Source organism: Impatiens glandulifera, chromosome 8 (genome assembly GCF_907164915.1).
Source record: "Impatiens glandulifera chromosome 8, dImpGla2.1, whole genome shotgun sequence".
NCBI classification, from domain to species: Eukaryota; Viridiplantae; Streptophyta; class Magnoliopsida; order Ericales; family Balsaminaceae; genus Impatiens; species Impatiens glandulifera.
The window spans coordinates 6,021,866-6,044,557 of record NC_061869.1 but is presented as its reverse complement, the minus strand read 5'-3'; the positions used below and the strand labels follow the sequence as shown (position 1 = coordinate 6,044,557).

At 32.6% G+C, this 22,692-nt stretch overlaps 4 protein-coding genes across 4 annotated transcripts; 1 reads left to right on the top strand and 3 right to left on the bottom strand.

Moving 5' to 3' along the window:
• Positions 1 to 584: 584 nt before the first annotated feature.
• On the bottom strand, positions 585 to 1,932 carry LOC124912800 (valine N-monooxygenase 1-like). Its single transcript, XM_047453445.1, has 3 exons — positions 1,198 to 1,932; positions 809 to 1,020; positions 585 to 627 (listed from the first exon to the last, which is right to left on the bottom strand). The coding sequence occupies exons 1-3, from the start codon at positions 1,930 to 1,932 to the stop codon at positions 585 to 587; spliced, it is 990 nt and encodes a 329-aa protein (XP_047309401.1).
• A 5,939-nt stretch (positions 1,933 to 7,871) lies between these two features.
• Positions 7,872 to 9,647, bottom strand: LOC124912799 (isoleucine N-monooxygenase 1-like). The gene is made up of 2 exons (XM_047453444.1): positions 8,796 to 9,647; positions 7,872 to 8,614 (listed from the first exon to the last, which is right to left on the bottom strand). The coding sequence occupies exons 1-2, from the start codon at positions 9,645 to 9,647 to the stop codon at positions 7,967 to 7,969; spliced, it is 1,500 nt and encodes a 499-aa protein (XP_047309400.1). The 3' UTR covers positions 7,872 to 7,966.
• Positions 9,648 to 15,960: 6,313 nt separating this feature from the next.
• Positions 15,961 to 17,216, bottom strand: LOC124912797 (valine N-monooxygenase 1-like). Its single transcript, XM_047453443.1, has 2 exons — positions 16,707 to 17,216; positions 15,961 to 16,599 (listed from the first exon to the last, which is right to left on the bottom strand). The coding sequence occupies exons 1-2, from the start codon at positions 17,193 to 17,195 to the stop codon at positions 15,961 to 15,963; spliced, it is 1,128 nt and encodes a 375-aa protein (XP_047309399.1). The 5' UTR covers positions 17,196 to 17,216.
• A 415-nt stretch (positions 17,217 to 17,631) lies between these two features.
• On the top strand, positions 17,632 to 22,358 carry LOC124912796 (F-box protein CPR1-like). The gene is made up of 3 exons (XM_047453442.1): positions 17,632 to 17,741; positions 21,089 to 21,194; positions 21,396 to 22,358. Exons 1-3 carry the CDS (start codon positions 17,632 to 17,634, stop codon positions 22,356 to 22,358), a joined length of 1,179 nt encoding a protein of 392 aa, XP_047309398.1.
• The last annotated feature ends 334 nt before the right edge of the window (positions 22,359 to 22,692 follow it).

Below are 22,692 nucleotides of genomic sequence, written 5' to 3'. Positions count from 1 at the left end.
TTCCTCAGATGCTGGGTTATTTAAGATACTTATAAAGTTTTTTGAAAAAAAAGTATTATTATTCGATTAAAAATTTGTTATTTTAGTTTGTATTTTTTTTAATGTTGTTTTTTATGTAAAATATTCAAAAGTAAAATATTTTTTTTATTGTTTTAACTGATAAATTAAGTAATTAAATTGTTAAATATAAATAAAATTGAATAAAATGAGTTTTTAGTTTCATTATTTCGATCTTAAAACATTCATAATAATAATAATATATATATATATATAATATTTATATTATATATATATATATATATATATATATATAATATATCCAAATATGTTTGACTTTTCATTATTTTTCTTTATTACTTTTAACTCATTCAATAAAATGATCAATTTTGTGAGGGTGTTACAAAATGAAACACAAAATCTGGAACAACAAATTTGAACCCGAATAAAATATGGAATGAGATAGTTGATAGTCAAAGTGAGGATAAATAAATCAGTTGTTTGACCGAAGTGGAAATAAAGTTTCGAGATGAGAGGTCGATTGAGCAAAAAAAAAAATGATATTTGTGTTAAAATATCATCAATTGTTACTTCTTAATTCCATCCCCAATTTGACCGGTTAGCAAAATCCTAAAATGATCTCAAAGAAGAAAAAGCACAATTGATCACAAGTAAACTTTTTTTTTCAACACTAATTTAAGCCTATTAATCATATAAAACAAAACTTAGTTTCAATACTTTATATATACATGAGTGGATGGCAAAATAGAAAGATAATGAATGATAAATCAAGTTCAATGAATCTTTTAACGCAACTATTGGATGGAGACGAAAAGATTCTTTAACGCAAGCTTTAATGTAATTGAGATTGTTCAGGTCGGATTCTTGAACAAGCCGGTTCTTTCCGACAACCTGGTCTAATTCTTGAACGGCTCTTACCAATGTCTCTGGTTGGTTTATCATCTCAGCAATAGCCCATTCGACCGCGTTTGATGGGTTGTCAATTGTTGCTACCATTATTTCCTGCACACATATATTAATTAAGAAATTATTTTGTAATGCATTTGTATAAATTTGAAAATTTATGTGAATAAATTAGACTTTCATTTTTTTTTCTTATTTTCTTCTCTTTATCTTTAAGATTATACTATGAATATACAAGTGTACAACAATAAGAAAAGAGATTTATGTTTTCATTACCAAAATTTGAGCCTTAATCTCTTCCGATGTCAATAGAGTGTTTCCTTGGTCATCCTTTAAAGTGATTAGAACATCAAGAAGATCATCTTTCTCTTTTTTTGTTCCTTCTTGCCATTGTTTAATTCTCATATCTATTTCCGGATCTTGATATTTCCTCACACTCTCAACTGCTTGTCTTGTTCTTTTCTCATTTCCATCGAGATCTATTCTACGTCGAAGAAACGGAAAATAGTCAGAAATACAGAAATTATACAAACACTTGAGTACAGTGAAACTCCCATCCAAATGTTCCTCTTCCTCAGCTCCAGGTCCCCCATTTTCGGTGCCTTTCCCAAAAAATCTCTTACTAAAAATCATATTCCGAATCATATTTCCACAAAAGTGTTGTGTTACAACCCTAACGTTGACTACACCGTCCGCATTGCTCTGGCTAACATTGTAGACATAGTTAACGAGATGATCAGCCTCCTCTGCTCTTTTGTCGTGCATCCAATGGAAAGTTTCCGAAGAGAGGATGTTAGAGACCATTACACGTTTCATCTTTCTCCACTGGTCACCAACTGTCGTAAAGATCGTCCCGGAAAATCCACCGCTCGCTAGCTCAGCTGATAGGAACGTAGGACGTGCCATAAAATTTTCATCTTGTTTCTTCAGGAACTCGCATGCAATCTCTGGAGAGGTAACAGCTATCACATGCACGCTCCCTAGGCGAATGCAAAATATCTCGTAGCCCATTTTTGACATTGTATCATGCACCCATCGATAAAATGGTTTATTTCTTATTATTATTGAAATATTGCCAATAATCGGCCATGGTTTAGGGCCTGGCGGTAAACAAGATTTAGGAGGTAAAGTTGAAGTAGTTGTTATTTTTTTGAAAAGGAGAATGGTCACTGTAAATGCTAGAAATAAAATCGTAGCATGAAGGACGATTATGGCCATTGCTTAAAAGATACAAATTGCTATGTGAAGGATGGAAGGAGCATTATTTATTTATAGAGACAATTGGTGAAGAAATGTGGTTTACAATTTAAGTCTATAGCGTGCGTGGTATTGTTCATTGGACACTTAAAGTTTTATTCTAATAAGACAAACATCATTAAAACATTCATAACTAATAATGGAAAAAAAAAACATTATGGTACTAATTAAGTTCAAAATACAGTAAGTCGTTACTCTCATAAATCCAACCCCTATTTGAGGCATTAGCAAAAAAAAGGAAAAAAATACAGTTGAGAATCAAGAACTTAATTAGGAACTGAATGAAAAGTTTCTTTAATTAGCAACTAGACAAGTAAAGTATCATGTATATTTTAAAACAATAGTATTTAAAAAACAATCGCAATCAAGAGAAAAAAGGAACAGGTTAAACAAAAGAAAAATAGAAAACGTCCCAAAGTTTTATATATATACCCATTCAACTTTAATTTAATTCAGTTATATATATTTTTTATATGAAATATAAAAAGTTCACCTTTATATATATTTGGTATACTATAATTCTCTATGTAGAGTAGATCAAATGTAATTACGACTTGGATTAATCTGAACGGTTCATCAAAAAGTATAATCATTGTACTAGAATCAACATGGAAGTGATATCCTCACCTTCTGAAAGGGTTTTCGAGCACATTCACGTTTCGTGGAGTGTGACGTATGAATATCAAATTTGGGAGGATACCTGGTGGGGACCTGAGTTGGCCAATCAGGGCCGGTCCCAATAGCTTAGAGGCAAAATGCAAAATCAAATTTTTTTGCCTCCAAAATTAAAATAAATATAATAGTTGTATATTTTATCAAAAACATATTAAATATATAACTAGATCATTGATTTCAAAAATAGAAAAATTACTTGTGATCGTATTATATGCTTTCGGTGATTTTGAAGTATTCATTGATAATATTAATTGTGATATATTGGGTAATATGTTTCTATAATAAAAAAAATATGATAGTTATTTTTAAATGAGAAAAGATTATAAAGATAAACATAAGAATAAACATATAAAAAAAATTAATTTAAGAGCATGATTTTCAAAATTAGGTTAGGGTTGAATTTATGATAAAAAAAATCAAAATATTATAGATGAAAATACGATTACAATATAATTAGGGTTATTGATATAAAAAATTTATGGTGAGAAAAAAATATTATTATATTAGATATAATATTGAGAGAAAAAATTAATATATTATTATATAGGGAGAGAAAAAGTTAGTGTTATAAGAAAATAAATAAAAAAATATAATATTATTTAATAAAATATATATTTTATAATATATAATTAATAATATTATATACTAACATTTTAAAATTGAGTGCTAAAGTCTTTTCAAATACTATTGTTATTATTTATCTTGCCTTTGATATTTTTTCTTCTTTTAAATAATGTTAATTCTTTAAAGACATTGTATGAAACTAGTAAAATTTAATACATTAATTGATTTAAATCTACACTATTTTATATAAAGTTTGGAGAAACTAGGAACAAGTATGAAACTACAATATTTATTGGTAGCCGTTTATATATGATCTCTTTTTAAGGTTTGACAGAGCTGGTCATATGTTGAGACAAGCGAAAAAGCCGCCCAGGCCCCTCCCTCCTTGGCACCTTCAAAAGAAAAAAAAAATTATCCAACCGATTAAGTATGTAACCCGCAAACATATTTAACCATTTAATCAGGCGTAAAATTTGTCGTCTCTCGAACCTATTAACTTAGGGTTAGTAAGTTCTATTTTAACATTTAACTAACTAGATTAGCAAAGTTAAATATAATTAAAAAAAATTACTAATATTTTCATTGTAACATATAAAATATAACAAATTAAATAAATAAAAAAAAATTCCAACAATACCTTAATTAAACTTCGGCCGGCCTGGGTTTGAAATTGAACATCATCAGTACTTGTCCAAACTTTTGCAATAAATCCAATTCTTGAAGACTAGCTCATCACGCGTACCACCAATCCAATCCAATCGTCCAACAATAATGAATAGTGGTTGAATTAAATATTACAACTTGTTTTTGTCAAAGTAGCAAGATTGTGGTCGGGTAATACCTCACATGTATTTATAGGACTAATTATAGCTATTACATTAATGACACACTAATTTAGAGCATTCCTTATAAGTGTCAATCAATATGCACTAATTTAGGGATTTCATCTAATTGTCAATCAATGATGGACTAATCAAGGACATTCTTTTAAGTATCAATTAGTGATGCGTCAATCAAGCACCTGCCTTCCAGCTAGAATATTCCTTGCGTTGTGCTTAAGCGGGCTTAAGCCTCCTCCTCTTCTTGAGTCATGAATATTGGGTCATGACATTCTCCTTAAGTCTCCTCTTCCTGGGCCAACAAGATTGGGCTGTGACATTCTCCCCACTCAATCTGGCGACGTTCTCGTCGCTTCCTCCTTGTAGACCTGGATGATGTCTCCACATAAGATAAAATTTTTGAGCGACATGCTGGCTTTCTAACCCGTTTCTTCTCTAAGAAAGGGCTTTCGTATTGCCTCACAAGCCCCTTATGAACTTTGGAAAATTGTCTCTCTTGATGGAGGAGAAGTTTTACTGTCACTCGGTTTCCTCCAAACTCCAAGTGTCTTCTCTTCTTGTCCTCCAATTTCTTCATTCTTTTGGCGGTCTTGGCTATTTCACACTTCTCTTTCTTGAATGGAAACTCCTCCGGTTGCCTCTTCAATTCCTCAAATTTGGGAGGTTTAATGTGATAAAGAACCGCCGTCGATGGTTTAGTACATTTGACTAACTTTTTTCTGTGATCCACCTCTCTCTTATGGTGGAGTTTCTCTGATAATCCAGCGGGCATTATATCGTGACCTTTCTCTAGGACAGTTGTAACTTCTGGAGGTACCTTCTTTAGACGCAGTTTTCTCATCTTCTTTCACAGTGACAAAAGATGATGGGTAGGTCTTCTCCACACCTTTTGAGAGCTGCATGGCAGATAGGTGCATAGTTTCTCTCTTGCCTTCTCTTATTAAAGGTATTGTGCGAGTATTACCTTGCTCTAGAATATACATCATATTTGCATAAGGGAGTAGGATGACATTTACCTTGTCTAGGAACTCTATGCCTAGAACCATTTTGTAGTCGTCCATGTCAATAATGGAGAAATCCAGAAGGCCATTCCACTCCCCCAAGTTGATCTTTACATTACGAGCAACTCCATAAGTTGCACTTGGTGCCGAGTTGACTGCTTTAAGCCACCCTTTCTCCTTAGTGTACCTGATCCCCAGTCTTCTTGCCTCCTTTACCTCTAGAAAATTATTGTTGACTCCCGTATCCAACAAAGCTTTAACCATGTGGTTTCTTACTTTAGTTTCCACAAATAGTCGTCCTTTCTTCGCGGACTTTGGCTCCTCAAACTTTGCTGTAACGACACTAAGTAAGTTTAACGACCCCAATCAAGCTTCATCGTGAAGGCGTTCTTGCTCCTCCATCAATGCTGATAGTTTGTTCTTCATAGGGCACTCTCTTGCTTTGTGCGGCCCTTCACAAAAGAAATATTTTATCCAGGGTTTCTCTCCACGTTTCTCGTCCCGATCTCCTTTACCATTGGATTTGAATAACTTAACTGGGTCTTCACTGTTATGGAGATGGTCTCCACCATTTTTCCCATTGTCATTCCTCTCATAGGTCGACTTTGGTTTCTCTTGCATTCTCATCTCGACAAGAGATTCAGCCACGGCAATTGCGGAGCTTAGATCTTGGACACTACGTCGTTTCAATTCCAGCTTCGCCCACATTTGTAGACCATTAGTGAAGGCAAACAAGGCTTCGTCGTCTGAGTAGTTAGGGATCTCAAAGAGAGTAGCGATGAACTCCTTAACATACTCCTTGATACTCCCTCTTTGTGAGAGCCGTCGCAACTTGGCCCTTATTTCTCGAATGGCGTTTTCAGGATAGAACTGTCTTTTAAGTTCCTCCTTGAATTCACTCCATGTATTGATAGAACACGTACCTTTTTCAATGTCGTTACTCCTTCGCCTCCACCACAGCATTGCGGTGTCTTCCAGGTATGTCGTGGCAGTATCTATCTTCCTCGTCTCTTCTACTAGGCCGAGTGCTTTGAAATACTGGTCCAGACTTCATAAGAAGTTGTCGATCTCTTTCGCATTCCTCTCGCCTAAATACACTTTAGGCCTTGGATTGTCTATCCTTATCGGATTGGGGACTCCTACAGGCGCGCGTCCGCACTCTTGCGCAACCGCCTTCTTGAGTAACGCCACATCCTATTCGGTAGCTTGTAACTTAGAAGTCATTACCTCGAGTTTCTCAGTCAAGGTACTGATTTCACCAAGGAGGGTCTTCTCCACGATCTGAGCTTGCTCTTGACATTTGGACAAGCCTTCGTTCAGGGCACCTTGCATTCCTCCTCGGAGCTCGTCTCTCTCCTTCTCAAGCTCGGCAATGCGTTCATCTAGGTCCCCGTTATTATCTTGTTCGTACGCCACGGTGAGTTCTACCTTCTCCAACCTAGCGATAATGTCAACGATAGCGTCTCTTGATCTTGATCTTTCTTTGGTAGCTTTGGTTACTCCCGCCTGAACTTTGCGAGAGTTCCTACCATCTTCTCCGGTCTTGTGGGGAAGATTCTCTACTTCGTCCACGACCTTTGAATTCTCTTCCGATCTCTTCGTCATTTCAGCTCTGATACCAATTGTCACGGGCTCAGTCTTTTTACTGACGATCCGTGCGGCACTAGTTACGATCTTCTCAAGAACGAGTAACTAGTCAGCCTTACTCGACGCAACACCCGACGTAACACCCGACGTTTAATAGAATTGACATAAGAATTCTAGAGAGAGAGTAACTCTTACAAAGAATAGTATTATATTACTCGAATACTTGGTGATTTACAATGTAATACCTCATAGGTATTTATAGGACTAATTCTAGCTATCACATTAATGACACACTAATTTAGAGCATTCCTTATAAGTGTCAATCAGTGATGCACTAATTTAGGGATTTCTTCTAATTGTCAATCAGTGATGGACTAATCAAGGACATTCCTTTTAAATATCAATTAGTGATGCGCTAATCAAGGACATGCCTTTCAACTCTCAATTAGTGATGCGTCAATCAAGCACCTGCCTTCCAGCTAGAATATTCCTTGCGTTGTGCTTAAGCGGGCTTAAGCCTCCTCCTCTTCTTGGGCTAGGAATATTGGGTCGTGACATTCTCCTTAAGTCTCCTCTTCCTGGGCCAGGAAGATTGGGCTGTGACAATATGCATCGCATGACCTGTGCTCGAATTGGACAGCGTGTAAAAAGGTAGGTCATTGCTTTTTTTAATTTTATGTGTTGTATGTAAAAGAAAAAAGAGGACAGTGCCCTCTATGCCGGGCATGCCCAATTCAAAAAAGGGCGGACGAAAGCATTGAAGTGTTTTGACCAAGTATAACATGTGCCCGTTTTCAGCTGAGGTGGAAGATTGATTTGACAAAAAAAAATGGGCAGAAGTCTTGTACGCTGGACATGCTCTTAAGTATACTAGGATTACTAATAATTTTAACCCGACAAACAATCATTGATAAATATTTTTTCATAAAACCCACAGTTCAAAAAACTTTATTAAAACCTTTAAAAGCTCTTTTTTTTTTTCTTTCTTTTTTTAAATCCATACATTATAATGACCCCATGATATACAACAAAATTATATTTTATTAGTAAAACACCTAAAGTTCCACAATTAACAAAGCTTAGATGAAAGAATATTATAGATACATTTAGTTGTCCATAGCTCTACACCTTTGTATTGTTAAGTTCAACATAGAACCTCTCATTCAAGCGTGGCTTTGCAAAAACATATAGAGGTTTGGAGAGAACCATCTCATCAATAGCCTCCACAAGCTCAATAGAAGTAGTGTTTGGTGGTGGACTCCATGAGAAACCTTGAAGAAGTCTAGCTAGAAGCATAATTGAAATGGTGGATCCTAGGTTGACCGCAGGACAACCACGCCGACCTATACTGAATGACAATAGATGAAGATCTGGATCATTCAATATCACACCTGAGCAGTCATTCTTAAGGTGACGTTCAGGCTTGAATCGAAACGGTTCATCCCATATCCTAGAGTTACGCCCTAATCCTGGGCGACTCAAGAGAACATGACTTCCCTTAGGTATGAAGTAACTAGACACTATGGTGTCAGAAATGGACACATGTGGGATATTGAATGGGGAAACTGGATGGAGACGAAAAGCTTCTTTGACGCAAGCTTTAATGTAATTGAGGTTATGAAGGTCAGTTTCTTGGACAAGCCTATCAGTTCCGACTACTTGGTCGAGTTCTTGAACGGCTTTTACCAGTGTCTCTGGTTGGTTTATCATCTCGCCAAGAGCCCATTCAATAGCATTCGATGGGTTGTCAATCGTTGCTAACATTATTTCCTGTAGACATGTATACAATAATTATTTTGTAATGCATCAATGTTAAAACATCATTGATTTCCATGCCAATAACATTACTTTTGGTTTTAAAATTACTTAATTGCTTCTTTGTCTTACAATCTATGAATAAGTGTATATCATTAATAAAACACACCAAGGAAATACATTAAAGTTGTATTACCAAAATTTGTGCTTTAATCTCCTTTGATGTCAATAGAACCTTTCCATCATCATTCTTTAGAGTAATTAAAACATCAAGAAGATCATGTTTCTCTTTTCTTGTTCCATTTTCCCATTGTTCTATTCTCATATCTATTAGCGGGTCTTGATATTTCCTCACATTCTCAATAGCTTGTCGTGTTCTTTTCTCATTGCCGTCGAGATCCATTCTACAACGAAGAAATGGAAAATAGTCAGAAATGCAGAAATTGTTTAAACAACTTAGTATAGTGAAAATCCCAGCCACATATTCCTCTTCTTCAGGTTCTGGTCCCCCATTTTTAGCAAATTTCCTAAAAGAACTCTTACTAAAAACCATATTTCGCATCACATTTCCACAAAAGTGTTGTGATGCAACTCTAACGTTTACTTCCCCGCCATTGGTCTTGATAACATGATAGACATAACGAACAAGGTGGTCAGCCTCCTCAATTCTTTTATTTTCCATCCAATGGAGGGTTGTCGGGGAGAGAATGTTAGTGACCAATACACGTCGCATCTTTTTCCACTGGTCACCAAATGTCGTAAGGGCGGTCGTGAAAAAACCGTCACTCACTAGCTCTGATGATAGGAACGAAGGACGTGAAGCAAAATTTTCATCTTGTTTTTTCAAAAACTCACATGCAATCTCTGGAGATGTAACCACTATCACATGCACACTTCCTAAACGGATGCAAAATATTTCATAGCCCATTTTCGACATGGTGTCATGCACCCATCGAAAAAAAGGTCTATTTCTCATCATTATGAAAAGACTGCCAATAATTGGCCATGGTTTAGGACCGGGTGGTAAACATGCTTTAGGAGGTAACATTGGGGTACTTATTATTTTCTTGTAAAGGAAAATGGACAATGTAATAGCCAAATATAAAATGATAACATGAAGGATGATGATGGACATTGCTTAAAAGATGGAAAATGCTATGTGGAGTAGACATGAATATATGTGAAGGATGGAATGAGCAAAATATTTAATGAGATAGTTGGGGAGGAAATCCATACAAGATAATGTTTTCCCTTTGAAAGATTTAATATTGCATCAAATTATATTGCATCAAATTAAGCCAATGGAGCCCCCAAAATTCTGTCGGTTAAGTCTATAGGAAATTTGACATAATGACCCTAAATATGATCTTAATAAAATTAAATGCGTTAGTGATATCTTTTATATTTTTTTGACGAAAACGCACCCGTTGCGAGACACAACTGGTGCACTTTGAAAAGTCCACAATCGCGAGACGCAACCCCGGTTGCAAGACGCAACCGGCATTCGCGAGACGCAACCGGCATTCGCGAGTCGAATTTTTAAAAAAAAAAAAATTGTCTCGCAATAATGGACTTTTCACAAGGCATTTGTGAACTTTTCACCTGATATCCGGTTACGTATCGCAAAAGGATTATTTTGTAAATATATATATATATATAATGTATAGCAGCACATTAATGTGCTGCACACAAATGCAATTAAGATAATCATTAATGTCATTCAGTCAAATTTTCCATATATAACTTGGTATTAATAAAGCTTTATTTTCTTTTATAAAATTTTAGTGTTTTTTATTTTAATATATGAAAGATAGATGATTATTTTAATATCTTGAACTTTCTAGACTACATTTATTATTAAACAAATAAGTTGTAATAATTAATTTTTGATAGCTATGTATATCTGCAATAAATTATTTTCTTTATGAATTTTAAAAAACTTGTTTTATGATTATTTTTTTAGTCCATTCAATTCGTAATAATGGCAACAACCGACCAGCCCTAAGTGATGCGGACTAAGCAATTGCCTAAGGACATCCAAATGTCCCAAAATTTCAATACATATTTATTTCTATTTCTATATAGTGTCAATTAATAAATTATTATTTTGTATTATTTTTTTTAACATTTTATATATATTAATATTTTCATATATATAGGAGGTTTATAGTATTATTATAATTATATATTAAATTTGTGCACACATTTTATTTTATAATTAGTATTATTGTTTTAATTAAAAGTCCACCATTTTTTAAAGAAAAAAATGAATGAAGCTTGGGTAGATAGCGAAATGATGATGAAATATTTAAAAGAACAAATTCAGCCATATTCAGATCCCAAAAACTGGAAAATTTGTCATGTTTATTCATGACAATAAATTTCATAATGGTAAACGAATAAATGTCACCGCCCAAGATAAAGTCCTTTTCCCAACTTTATTTGCAACAACTCTCAAAATATTTTTAATTTTTTTTTATAAACCCTAACATCTCCAGCTACCTTTATTGATATTCCGTAACTCTTCAACATTAAAATAAAGATATGTCAATCTTTGTCATTATTTGTTTGGAAAAAATGTATAATTTATTCCCTATTTGATTGAAAAACTTATGAGCAAATAAAACATAAATAAAAACGGAAATAAAATGACACAATGCACAAACGAAATTTTTACGTGGAAAACCTCCTCAAATCAAGGAGTAAAACCATGGACTTTACGTATCCAGTTCAAGCTTCACTATAATCAGAGTCAGGAATACAATCAAGATATAACCTGCACATTTAATACCGCAGAAAGATAAAAGGGCATAACCAAAAAGATACAACTTTTTGGTCCCAAACAAGTCAAATAAAAACTTAAATTATGAAGAATCTTTAAGTCCAGAAAAAACTCCGGTAGAATCTTCAATCGTCAGTTTGATGAACCATGCGCGGCTGTAGACGAAATCTGCTACAAGATTTTCTCTTTCTTCGTCTCTTTTAATTTTTGACTTCTACTTCTTATTGACGGCTACCAATCTTTAAATACTAGAGCAATTATGTTATAACATAACCCTTCAAAATAATATAATACCTTAATGAATTAAAAGTGAACTTGAACCACTAGTAGGCATTTTTCATAGTTGGGAGTTCAAACAAAATCCAACATTATTTTCTATTTATTCGATGGAGAATTAATGAAGAATCTTGTCGCTCAGTAATTTATATATATGATAAAATTCATTTTCAAATGGTGTGTTGATATCTTCTATTGGCGTTTTTTAATCTTTTCATTGTTATTGATGATTACGGAGGATATGAGAATAAATTACCGTTGTTAAATGTATAATAAGATAGTCAATTGCTGATTTTAATATTCCATTTTCTTTTGTTTGTTTCCCCTATAAATTTTACAAATTCTATCCAACTTAATAATATTAGGAATGAGATGTTCAAATAATTAATCAAAACTAACATAAAATTTATAAAATTTATTAAATTATTATGTAATATTCTTAATTAAGAAATCGTATGTACAGAGAATAATTTTAGAAACGAAATGAGTCAAACAAAAGAAAAACAAAATATGCCTAAACAAAAGTATGCGCTACATAAATTTAGAGTATGTCTCCACATCGACCCACCACCTGACAGGCACGTGATAAAAATAAGGCACATGTGGAAAAAAAAAGAATTATTAGGTAAAAAATTAGGGAGAGAAAGTCATGTTTAAAATAGGATGCTTTCAAACATGGTTTTCTCTCTGTAACTTTTTATATTTATAAGAAAAAATTTCATCCTGGTTTATTTTTTCCATGTGGCTGTCAAGTAGGGGTGAGCATAATTTGGGTTTACCCAAACCCAACCCTAACCCAAAATATTAATTTGGGTTGGTTAATATGGGTTGAGTTGAGTATGAGTTGAGTTGAGTATGGGTTGGGTATAATTTGGGTTGGGTTAGGGTTACCCATATTACCCAAATTATATACATTTAATTTAATTCTCTATTATTAATCCAATATAAACTAATCATCTTCCAACATTAAGTCGAACACGTTTTTAACATTTTAATACGTTTTTCACATATTTAACACGTTTTTCACAGGTTTAAGACGTTTTTAATATTTTTAACACGTTTTCACACTTATAACACGTTTTTCACACGTTTTTTACACGTTTAACACGTTTTTAATATTTGGAACACATTTTCACACTTATAACACGTTTAACACGTTTTGACATGTTTAACACGTTTAACACGTTTTGACATGTTTAACACGTTTTCACATTAATAACACGTTTTTCACGTTTTTATCACGTTTAACACGTTTTTGACATGTTTAATACGTTTAACATGTTTTTGACAAGTTTAACACCTTTTTTTTTTATGTTTTTGGCATGTTTAACACGTTTTTAACATACCTAATACGTTAACACGTTTTTGATAAGTTTAACACGGTTTTTACATTTCTGGCACGTTTAACACGTTTTTAACATTTTAATACATTTTTGATATGTTTAACACGTTTTTCACTCGTTTAACACATTTTTCACACGTTTAACATGTTTTCACACGTTTAACATGTTTTCACGTTTTTGACATGTTTAACACGTTTTTGACATATTTGACATGTTTTTCACATTTTTGGCACGTTTAACACGTTTTTGACATGTTGAACACATTTAACACGTTTTTGGCTCATTTAACACATTTTTAGCACATTTAACATGTTTTGGTATGTTTAACATTTTTTCACGTTTTTGACATGTTTTCACATTTTGGCACGTTTAACACGTTTTTGACATTTTAACACGTTTTTGCACATTTAAGTATTTAACATATTTTTGACATGTTTAACATGTTTTTTTGCACGTTAACATATTTTGATAAGTTTTAACATGTTTTTCACGTTTTTGGCACATTTAACACGTTTTTCATGTTTTGGCACGTCAAACGTGTGAAAAACATATTAAACGTGTCAGAAATGTGAGAAACATGTTAAACGTGTCAAAAACGTGTTAAAAGTGTCAAAATGTGCCAAAACGTGGAAAACATGGAAAACGTGTCAAAACGTGCCAAAAACGTGAAAAACATGTTAAATGCGTCAAAACGTGTTAAACGTGCCAAAAACATGAAAAACATATCAAAATGTGTCATAATCATGAAAAACGTGTCAAACGTGTCAAAAACATGTTAAACGTTTTAAACATGTCAAAATATGAAAATAATATCCAGCATGTCAAAATGTGTTAAACGTGTTAAATGTGCCAAAACATGAAAAACGTGTCGAAAACGTGAAAAACGTGTCAAAACGTGGAAAACGTGTCAAAACGTGTTAAACGTACCAAAACGTGTTAAACGTGTCAAATATGTGAAAAACTTATTAAATGTGTCAAAACGTGTTAAACGTGCCAAAAACGTGTCAAAATGTGGAAAACGTGTCAAAACGTGTCAAACGTGCCAAAAACGTGTCAAGCGTGTCAAAATATGAAAAACTTGTTAAACGTGTGAAACGTGCCAAAAACGTGAAAAACATGTCAAAATGTGTTAAATGTGTCATAATCGTGAAAAACGTATCAAACGTGTTAAACATGTCAAAATATGAAAATAGAGTTCAGCATATCAAAATGTGTTAAACGTGCCAAAAACATGTTAAACGTGTCAAAAACATGTTAAACGTGTGAAAAACGTATTAAACGTGTCAAAAACGTGAAAAACGTGTCAAAATGTGTTGAACGTGTCAAAATGTGTCAAAAACGTGGAAAACGTGTCAAAACATGTTAAATGTGCCAAAAACGTGAAAAACGTGTTAAACGTGTCAAAAATGTGAAAAAAATGTTAAACGTGTCAAAACTTGTTAAACGTGTCAAAACTTGTTAAACGTGCCAAAAACGTGAAAAACGTGTCAAAATGTGTTAAATGTGTCGTTATCGTGAAAAATGTGTTAAACGTGTTAAAAACGTGTTAAACATGCCTAAATCATAAAAAACGTGTTCAACTTATCAAAATGTGTTAAACGTGCCAAAAACGTGTTAAACGTGTGAAAAACGTATTAAACATGTCAAAAACGTGAAAAACGTGTTAAACATTTCAAAACGTGTCAAAAACGTGAAAATGTGGAAAACGTGTTATACATGTTAAAAACGTGTTAAACAAATAAAAATGTGTTAAATAAGTCAAATACATGTTAAATGAAAAAATAAAAATAAAATAATTTGGATTACCCAACCCATACTCAACCCAACTCATATTAGTAAATAATATGGGTTAAATTATGGGTTGGATAAATTTAATTTGGGTTGAATATGTGTTGGGTAATACGAGTTGGGTTTACCCATTTGCTCACCCCTACTGTCAGGTGGGGTCGCTGCTCTCAACGTCGCTCTCCTTATCTTTGTTCATAAATTTAATATAACCAATCTAAATAAATGAAACAATACATGAAAATGAAAAGAAAATACATTCATAACTATAGTTGAACTATATGAAAAAGTTCTTCACAAAAATTAATTCATTGTGAACTCTTGTATTAATTTGCAGGCTCAATCTCTTTTCTTCTCTTCTTTAAAAATAAAATTGGATTCTCTATACCGACCATGCACATTTGTAACGACATAATTGTTTAAAAACTTAAGCTTTTAATTCCTCGTAAATCTCAACGAGTACTCATTATTAATAAACTCAGATATGAGAGTTGGAATTTTCCATATCATAATAAATAAATAAAATATAGTTAAACTGAAAAATAACAATAATCAATAAAATTCAATCTTGGAGAGTATTGTAAAATGTGGATTGAGGCAATTAGACTTGCGTGTCTTAGATAATGAAACTAGTTCAACAATTTAAATCACCTATTAAGAATCTTTCACATTACTACAATCTTGACATTGAAATAAAAAACACACTATCATTAGCATCAAATAAAGCTTTTTTAAAACTAAACATAACTAAAACTGAAACATAAAAAATAGACAACTAACACATTAGTGCCCCCATTAACTCCACTAACATTGAAGACTTAACTGAGGGATAAAAAAAATTAATTGAAGTTAACACACTACCCACTAAATAAATAACACTAGCACAAACACACTTGTGAATCGTTAATGAACAATTAAGCCACATAGTAAATGTTATATTAGAGTCATCTCATCTATGTTAGGTTAAATGTTATGGATTTTAGTAACACATTTAAAAAGAAAACAAGTCTTTTACATTCATACATAATAAAAACATGATATAATGAATCTATTTATTATTACATGATCTTAGCAATATATATCAACTAGGTGACCAAATGGAGTACTTCAATATAACATGATGACACAAGTAAATAAAGCATGAATATACTTAGATGTCCATTACTTTGCATCTATTACGAACTAAGTGATGCATACAACCTCTCATCCAAGCGTGCCCTTGCAATGGCTCGTAGAGGCTCGGAAAGAACCATCCCATCACTAGCCTCCACAAGTTTAATGCAAGTCGTATTTGGAGGTGGGCTCCATGTGAAACCTTGAAGAAGTCGAGCCAATAACATAATTGACACGGTAGATCCTAGGTTAACCGCGGGACAACTACGCCGACCTATACTAAATGACAATAGATGGAGCTCTTGATCATTTAATATCACATGTGAGCCATCATTTTTAAGGTGACGCTCCGGATTGAATCGAAGTGGTTCATTCCATATTCTAGAATTACGTCCCAGACCTGGACGGCTCAAAAGAATATGACTACCCTTAGGTATGAAATAGCCGGACACCATGGTGTCACAAATGGACTCATGTGGGAGATTGAAGGCCACCATTGGATGGAGACGAAAAGATTCTTTAAGGCAAGCTTTAATGTAATTGAGATTGTTCATGTCAGATTCTTGGACAAGCCGGTTCTTTCCGACAACCAGGTCTAGTTCTTGAACTGCTCTTATTAATGTCTCTGGTTGGTTTATCATCTCACCAAGAGCCCATTCAATAGCATTTGATGGGTTGTCAATTGTTGCTATCACCATTTCCTACACGCATATATTGAGAAATTAGTTTGTAATGCATTTGTATAAGTTTCAAAACATGTAAATAATTTATTTTTAACAATAAGAAAAGAGATTTCAGTTAATATTACCAAAATTTGAGCTTTAATCTCTTCGGATGTCAATAAAGTGTTGCCTTTGTCATCCTTTAGAGTGATTAGAACATCGAGAATATCATCTTTCTCTATTCTTGTTCCTTCTTTCCATTGTTTAATTCTCATATCTATTTCCGGGTCATGATATTTCCTCACAGTCTCAAAAGCTTGTCTTGTTCTCTTTTCATTCCCGTCGAGATCTATTCGACGGCGAAGAAACGGAAAATAGTCAGAAATGCAAAAGTTGTACAAACACGAGAGTATATTAAAAACGCCATGAAGATGTTCCTCTTCCTCGACTCCAGGTCCCCCATTTTCAGTCCCTTTGCCAAAAAACCTCTTACTAAAAATCATATTTCGAATCGTATTTGCGCAGAAGTGTTGTGCTACAGCCCTAACGTTCACCGCACCATCCTCATTGCTCTTGATAACATTGTAGACATAGTTAACGAGATGATCAGCCTCCTCTGCTCTTTTGTCGTGCATCCAATGGAGAGTTTCCGAAGAAAGGATGTTAGAGACCAATACACGCTTCATCTTTCTCCACTGGTCACCAACTGTCGTAAAGATCGTCCCGGAATAGCCACCGCTCACTAGCTCTGCTGATAAGAGAGTAGGACGTGCCATAAAATTTTCATCTTGTTTCTTCAGGAACTCGCATGCAATCTCTGGAGAGGTAACAATTATCACATGCACGCTTCCTAGCTAGACGAATGCAAAATATCTCGTAGCCCATTTTTGACATGGTGTCATGAACCCATGGAAAAAACGGTTTATTTCTTATCAATATTGAAATATTGCCAATAATTGGCCATGGTTTAGGGCCTGGTGGTAAGCAAGCTTTTGTAGGTATTGGAGTACTTAATGTTTTCTTGAAAAAGAGAATGGTTAATAATGTAAATGCTAGAAATAAAATAGTAGCATGAAGGATTATGATGGTCATTTCTTAAAAGTTGCAAATTGCTATGTGGAGAAGAGATGCAATGGAAGGATGGAAGAAGTTAGCATTATTTACAGAGACAACGGTCCTGGGTAAGTCCGGCAAGCCCTCAGTCTAGGGCCACCCACTCCATAGGGCAGCTCATTTGTTAAAAATATCACACTATTTTATTAAATTTATTATAATTGTAAACATAAATTGTTGTAGCTTAGTGGTTCAAGATAAAAAAAAATAGAATTTCTATATAAAGTATGAGTTTAAATCTCACCAAAAGTAGTTTTTTTTTATCAATTTTTTATTAAACTAGACCTAAGGCAATATAACATATATCAACCTTCTTCCACAATGCTGGGACAGCCCAAACCTCAGACCGACTCTGACAGTATCTCTTTATTAGTTTGGATCATTACAACTTCTAAGTCTAATAATAGAATAAAGATTTTTTTTTTCAGCAACCAATGTAAGCCAGGATAATGATATAAAACAAACCTTGGTTTCAATACTATATATGGAGTGATGGACAAATAGAAAGAGAAGGATAAATCAAGTATCATGAAGCTTTGAAATCTTCAAAATCCAAATGGTGGACCATATATAGTGTTGTAATAATGCAGTTATAAATAGGCGTGTGGATAAATAGGAGTTGGATTTATTAGAAATTTGGAGTATATCGACATGCCATTTTATAATTGCATTATTACAACTCTGTTTATTAGTCTGAACTTTAGCAAAAGGAAATTAGCAACTACGGTACTTAATTTCCCGTTGTTAGGTGACTCAAGAATATCATAAGTCGCTAATTAAGGACCTCGTAGTGGACAACTAATAATTGGAGGTGGAGGATCTAGCTCAGTTGAGATCCCAAATACCGAAACTTGGGTATTCATTGGTGATGAGATTCTTATAAGCTATAAAATGGAAACATATGAATGGAAGGCTTAAGACTTTGAAAATATTAGTCAAGATGTTCAACTAAAATACTCCGGATAGTACAAGTTTAATTCATTAGAAATATAAATGATAAAGACATATAGAGCCAGTACAAATAAATGTCACAAAGATAAACACACAAAATTCTTAGTAAAGTGAATTACGTTTTGAAAAGGGTAATGTGACTTTTCTAGTTCATTGTTGTTTTGAGACAAGTATTGTTGATTCATTATGATATACATGTGGACAAATTATACAATTTCTTTAAAAAAAATGGGATAACGAATTAAGTATGTAACCCCGCGCAAACATATTTAACCAAACGCAAAACTTGTCGTCTGACCTCTTGAATCAGGACTTTTGGGTGAGAATATTCACATTTTGTTGCCGCTAAGCTAGAGAAGGGATAAATTATACAATTTCTTATTATTACTTGAATTTAACTGTTTTTTTGGTTGGTGGATTAATAAAATTGTATTATCTTTATAAATATTATCTTGTTTAGAATAATAAAATTTAAACATATATATTTAATGTTGAGAGGAACCGTACACCTTCAATTTAAGGGCTTGTTCTTTTTGGGTTTTTAAAAAAACTCAACCTAAATCAATTTTCAAATCAATCACTTCTCAACAATCATATCACTCAATTCATTAACCAAAATACTAAAATACCCTCTATTTTAAATTATTATTTTTTATTTTATTTATATATATCAATACCCTTTAAGTTTTTTTACCAAAAATAATCATTACCTCCTTAAAATCATCACCAATCATTATTTATTTTCTCACTCTAGGTTTTTTAAAAAACCTGAATCCGAAAAAGCCTAAGAGCGATTTTTTTTCTCACATAGAACCCTCTTACATTTGGTACTTCATTATTTTATTTTTTATTTTTTTTCATTAGTCACATTTGTCACAATTTTGTTAATACTGTTTTAATATTGAAAACACTATATATATATTGTTTTCATTAGTCACATTTGTCACAATTTTGTTAATCATACCGTTTGAATATTAAAAAACATTATTTGCAAATTAAGTTATGTGGGCCCAATTATTTGTCTAGCGTGGATTGCAGTTATGATTTTTGTTAGATATAGATAGCCATAATTAATGACCATAAATAATTAATTGGGACTCAATAATAGTAAAGTAGCTGTGCTAATTTTTATAAATTAAATAATAATAAATTAATAATTAATACTCTTAAATGTTTAACATGTATTTATTTCCGCATGAAAATTATTCATAACATATAGACTTTCAACTCCATTATCAAACTCACAATTAGTGTCAAATATTTATTTTGTGTATTTTTGGAAATCAAATATTTATTTTGTGTATTTTTGGAAATCAAATATTTATTTTGTGTATTTTTGGAAATTACCAATAAAATTATTAGATGTATATAGTTGAATATTTAAACAATTATAAAACCGACCCAACATATGTTGATAAATTTAATCCGCGAGATATAGGGTCAATTGCATAGTCTTCATTTATTATAAACTACTATCGACCTAAGTTAGGAGGGTAAATAAAATTGAACTGAAGTGATGAAAACCAACCGAACTAATCAAACTGAGTTTTGACATTTCAACCAAGCATATTCTCGGTTTGGTTGACGATTTATTTAAAAATAAATCAAATGTCAAAACAATTGATAAAAAAATATATATATATAAATTTAAGAATTTTTTTATAAATAGTTCACCTGGGCTAATAATAAAATAAATATTTATTTGTTAAGAGTTTAAATTTTGACTAAATATTACTCATGAATCATATTACTCATGTCCCCGAGTTTAGGGTTCAAATCTTCACGCCCAAATAAAATAAAATAAAATATATATATATTTCATACTTAGTTTATCATATTATTATATAACTGACCCAATAGAATTGAGCGGAATCAAAGGAATTTTTTGATGGAAAAATAACTTAATCTAATCGTTAACATAAGTAGTATGACTAAATATAAATTTATAAAAAAAAAAACATTATATAAATCTAAACCAATATTAACTGGTCAATTAATAAATAAAATTAACATATTTGAGTAGATATACATATATAAAGTTGGAATATTTTTATAAGTTGACCAGCAAATTAGGAATGTAATTGGGTTTAGGGTTGAACTCTTCTTGTGCTAACTAACTAATCATATTATAAGTGGTCTTTAAATGGAGAACTTTCATTTGATATTTTTCTCGTCTTCTACTTTCTCATCACTTTAATTTTGTAAGTTTTTTTCCACCTTATTTCGTTTACTATTACTAATTATTGTTCATATCGATCAATAGAGATCTTGATATCCATAAAGAATTGATCTTATTAGAGGTATGAATTATCAAGGAAAACGTCACTATTGATCAAAATCACTGCTAATCTGACTAACCGTCACTGTTGCTTTCAATGCTTGATAAATATAAATCTAGTTATTTTCTTTAGAGTTGATAAGGATATTTGAACAAAAGTTAAATTGATTGTTTTGGTTTTTTCAGGATTGTTGGCTATACCCAAATGAGAAACATTTCTTTTATTCCTGATGATCTGATATTGAATATTATTGTAAGGTTGCCAGTCAAATATGTTATAGTATGCAGATCGGTATGCAAAAAATGGAACTTTATGTTACGAAGTTCTTATTTTATTTCTCTTTATGATAATCATCGGGCATGTAGAAAGAAAAATGACAAGGAAGGTGGGTCATCTTTCATGCTCCTTCGGTTCGAATCAGAATTTTTTAAGAGAGTTTTTGACTGCATGCTTCCTCATCAATTCCCTGATGTATTGATTTCGTTTCTTAAGGTAAAGAGAAAGTGCAACGAACTAACATCCACTATTGATGGAGAGGAAAAAGCTGATATCCCCTTCTCATCACCAATGGTTACAAACATTGGAATATTTTATTTGCATCATTCATTTAGGTTAAAAAATGTTTACGACGGAATTATATGTATATCCAATGAGATGGACATACTTTTGGTTAACCCCTCCACTAGAGAATCTCAAAGGTTACCTTTTTCAACCTTTTCATACCCATGTGCTGACTCTACCGATTCTTATGTTTTGGGTGTTTGGTTTGATGGTCATCAGTCCAATTCAAATCAGCCTCCCCCAGGAGTCCTACAACATTACAAAGTCTTTAGGGCGGTTAATCTCTATATCAGATACAATTATCGTGATCGAGGTTTTGAAGACGTTAAACATGTGTTTGAAATATATGATTCAAGGGAGAATTGTTGGAGGAAAAGCAAGGAAATGTATAAAGACCTTAGTAGGTGGTACAACTTGCTATTAAATGGAGTTTTTCACTTATCTATTGACGGAGATTCTTTGATTACATTGGATGCAAAATCAGAAATATTGGGACACCTTCCATTGCCATCAGAAATTATTGGTTTGTATATGGCACCCTTGTTTAACCTTAGGGGATATCTAGCCTTGTTGGTAAATAAATACGACACCTCTGTTTCAAACCGTTATACCGATATATGGCTTATGAATGAATATGGGGTCAAGGAATCTTGGACTAAGCAATACACTATCAATTTTGATGAACCCTTGGTGCAACATCTGTGTAAACCGATAACGTTTTGGAAATACATGGACAAGGAAGAGGAGGAGGATGAGTTATTCATTCAAAATGATGATGGAAAACTCATCTCTATTAACCTTGTTACTAATAAAATAACAAATTTTGAATTGTATGGTATTCCTAGTTCAATGATGATTGTACCATATATTGAGACCTTACTTCCTCTCAAGTGATTTGATTTAAATCAAGTTCTTATTTATTAATAATTGAGATTTAGGCCTCTTAGTCTTAGATATAGTTTTAATCTTTATAATTACTCTCTACTACTATTATAAGTTATAAGATATATGTTTTATAAGTTTGATCGACTTTAATTTATGGTTTTATTTTATTTTATATTAGTTCACTCAAATTGTTTAAATGTAATTGGTGTTGCTAGTTTCTTAAGTATATTTTTTTTATTAATTAGACTGATTTGTTAAGCTGTAATAGTATGAGTTGATTTTTTAATTAATCTCTTTGATAATCGACTTCTTAATCTGTATAACTTTCTTCATTTATGAATTA

Coding starts and splice junctions, on each gene's coding strand:
- LOC124912800 (XM_047453445.1), bottom strand. CDS start 1,932: ATGGGCTACGAGATATTTTGCATTCGCCTAGGGAGCGTGCATGTGATA. Junction 1,021..1,197: donor AGATTAAGGCTCAAATTTTG/GTAATGAAAACA, acceptor ATATGTGTGCAG/GAAATAATGGTAGCAACAAT. Junction 628..808: donor CGTCTCCATCCAATAGTTGC/GTTAAAAGATTC, acceptor AGATCATTTTAG/GATTTTGCTAACCGGTCAAA.
- LOC124912797 (XM_047453443.1), bottom strand. CDS start 17,195: ATGCACGACAAAAGAGCAGAGGAGGCTGATCATCTCGTTAACTATGTC. Junction 16,600..16,706: donor AGATTAAAGCTCAAATTTTG/GTAATATTAACT, acceptor ATATGCGTGTAG/GAAATGGTGATAGCAACAAT.
- LOC124912799 (XM_047453444.1), bottom strand. CDS start 9,647: ATGTTACCTCCTAAAGCATGTTTACCACCCGGTCCTAAACCATGGCCA. Junction 8,615..8,795: donor AGATTAAAGCACAAATTTTG/GTAATACAACTT, acceptor ACATGTCTACAG/GAAATAATGTTAGCAACGAT.
- LOC124912796 (XM_047453442.1), top strand. CDS start 17,632: ATGAAGGATTATGATGGTCATTTCTTAAAAGTTGCAAATTGCTATGTG. Junction 17,742..21,088: donor TACAGAGACAACGGTCCTGG/GTAAGTCCGGCA, acceptor TGGTTTTTTCAG/GATTGTTGGCTATACCCAAA. Junction 21,195..21,395: donor ATGTTATAGTATGCAGATCG/GTATGCAAAAAA, acceptor TCGTTTCTTAAG/GTAAAGAGAAAGTGCAACGA.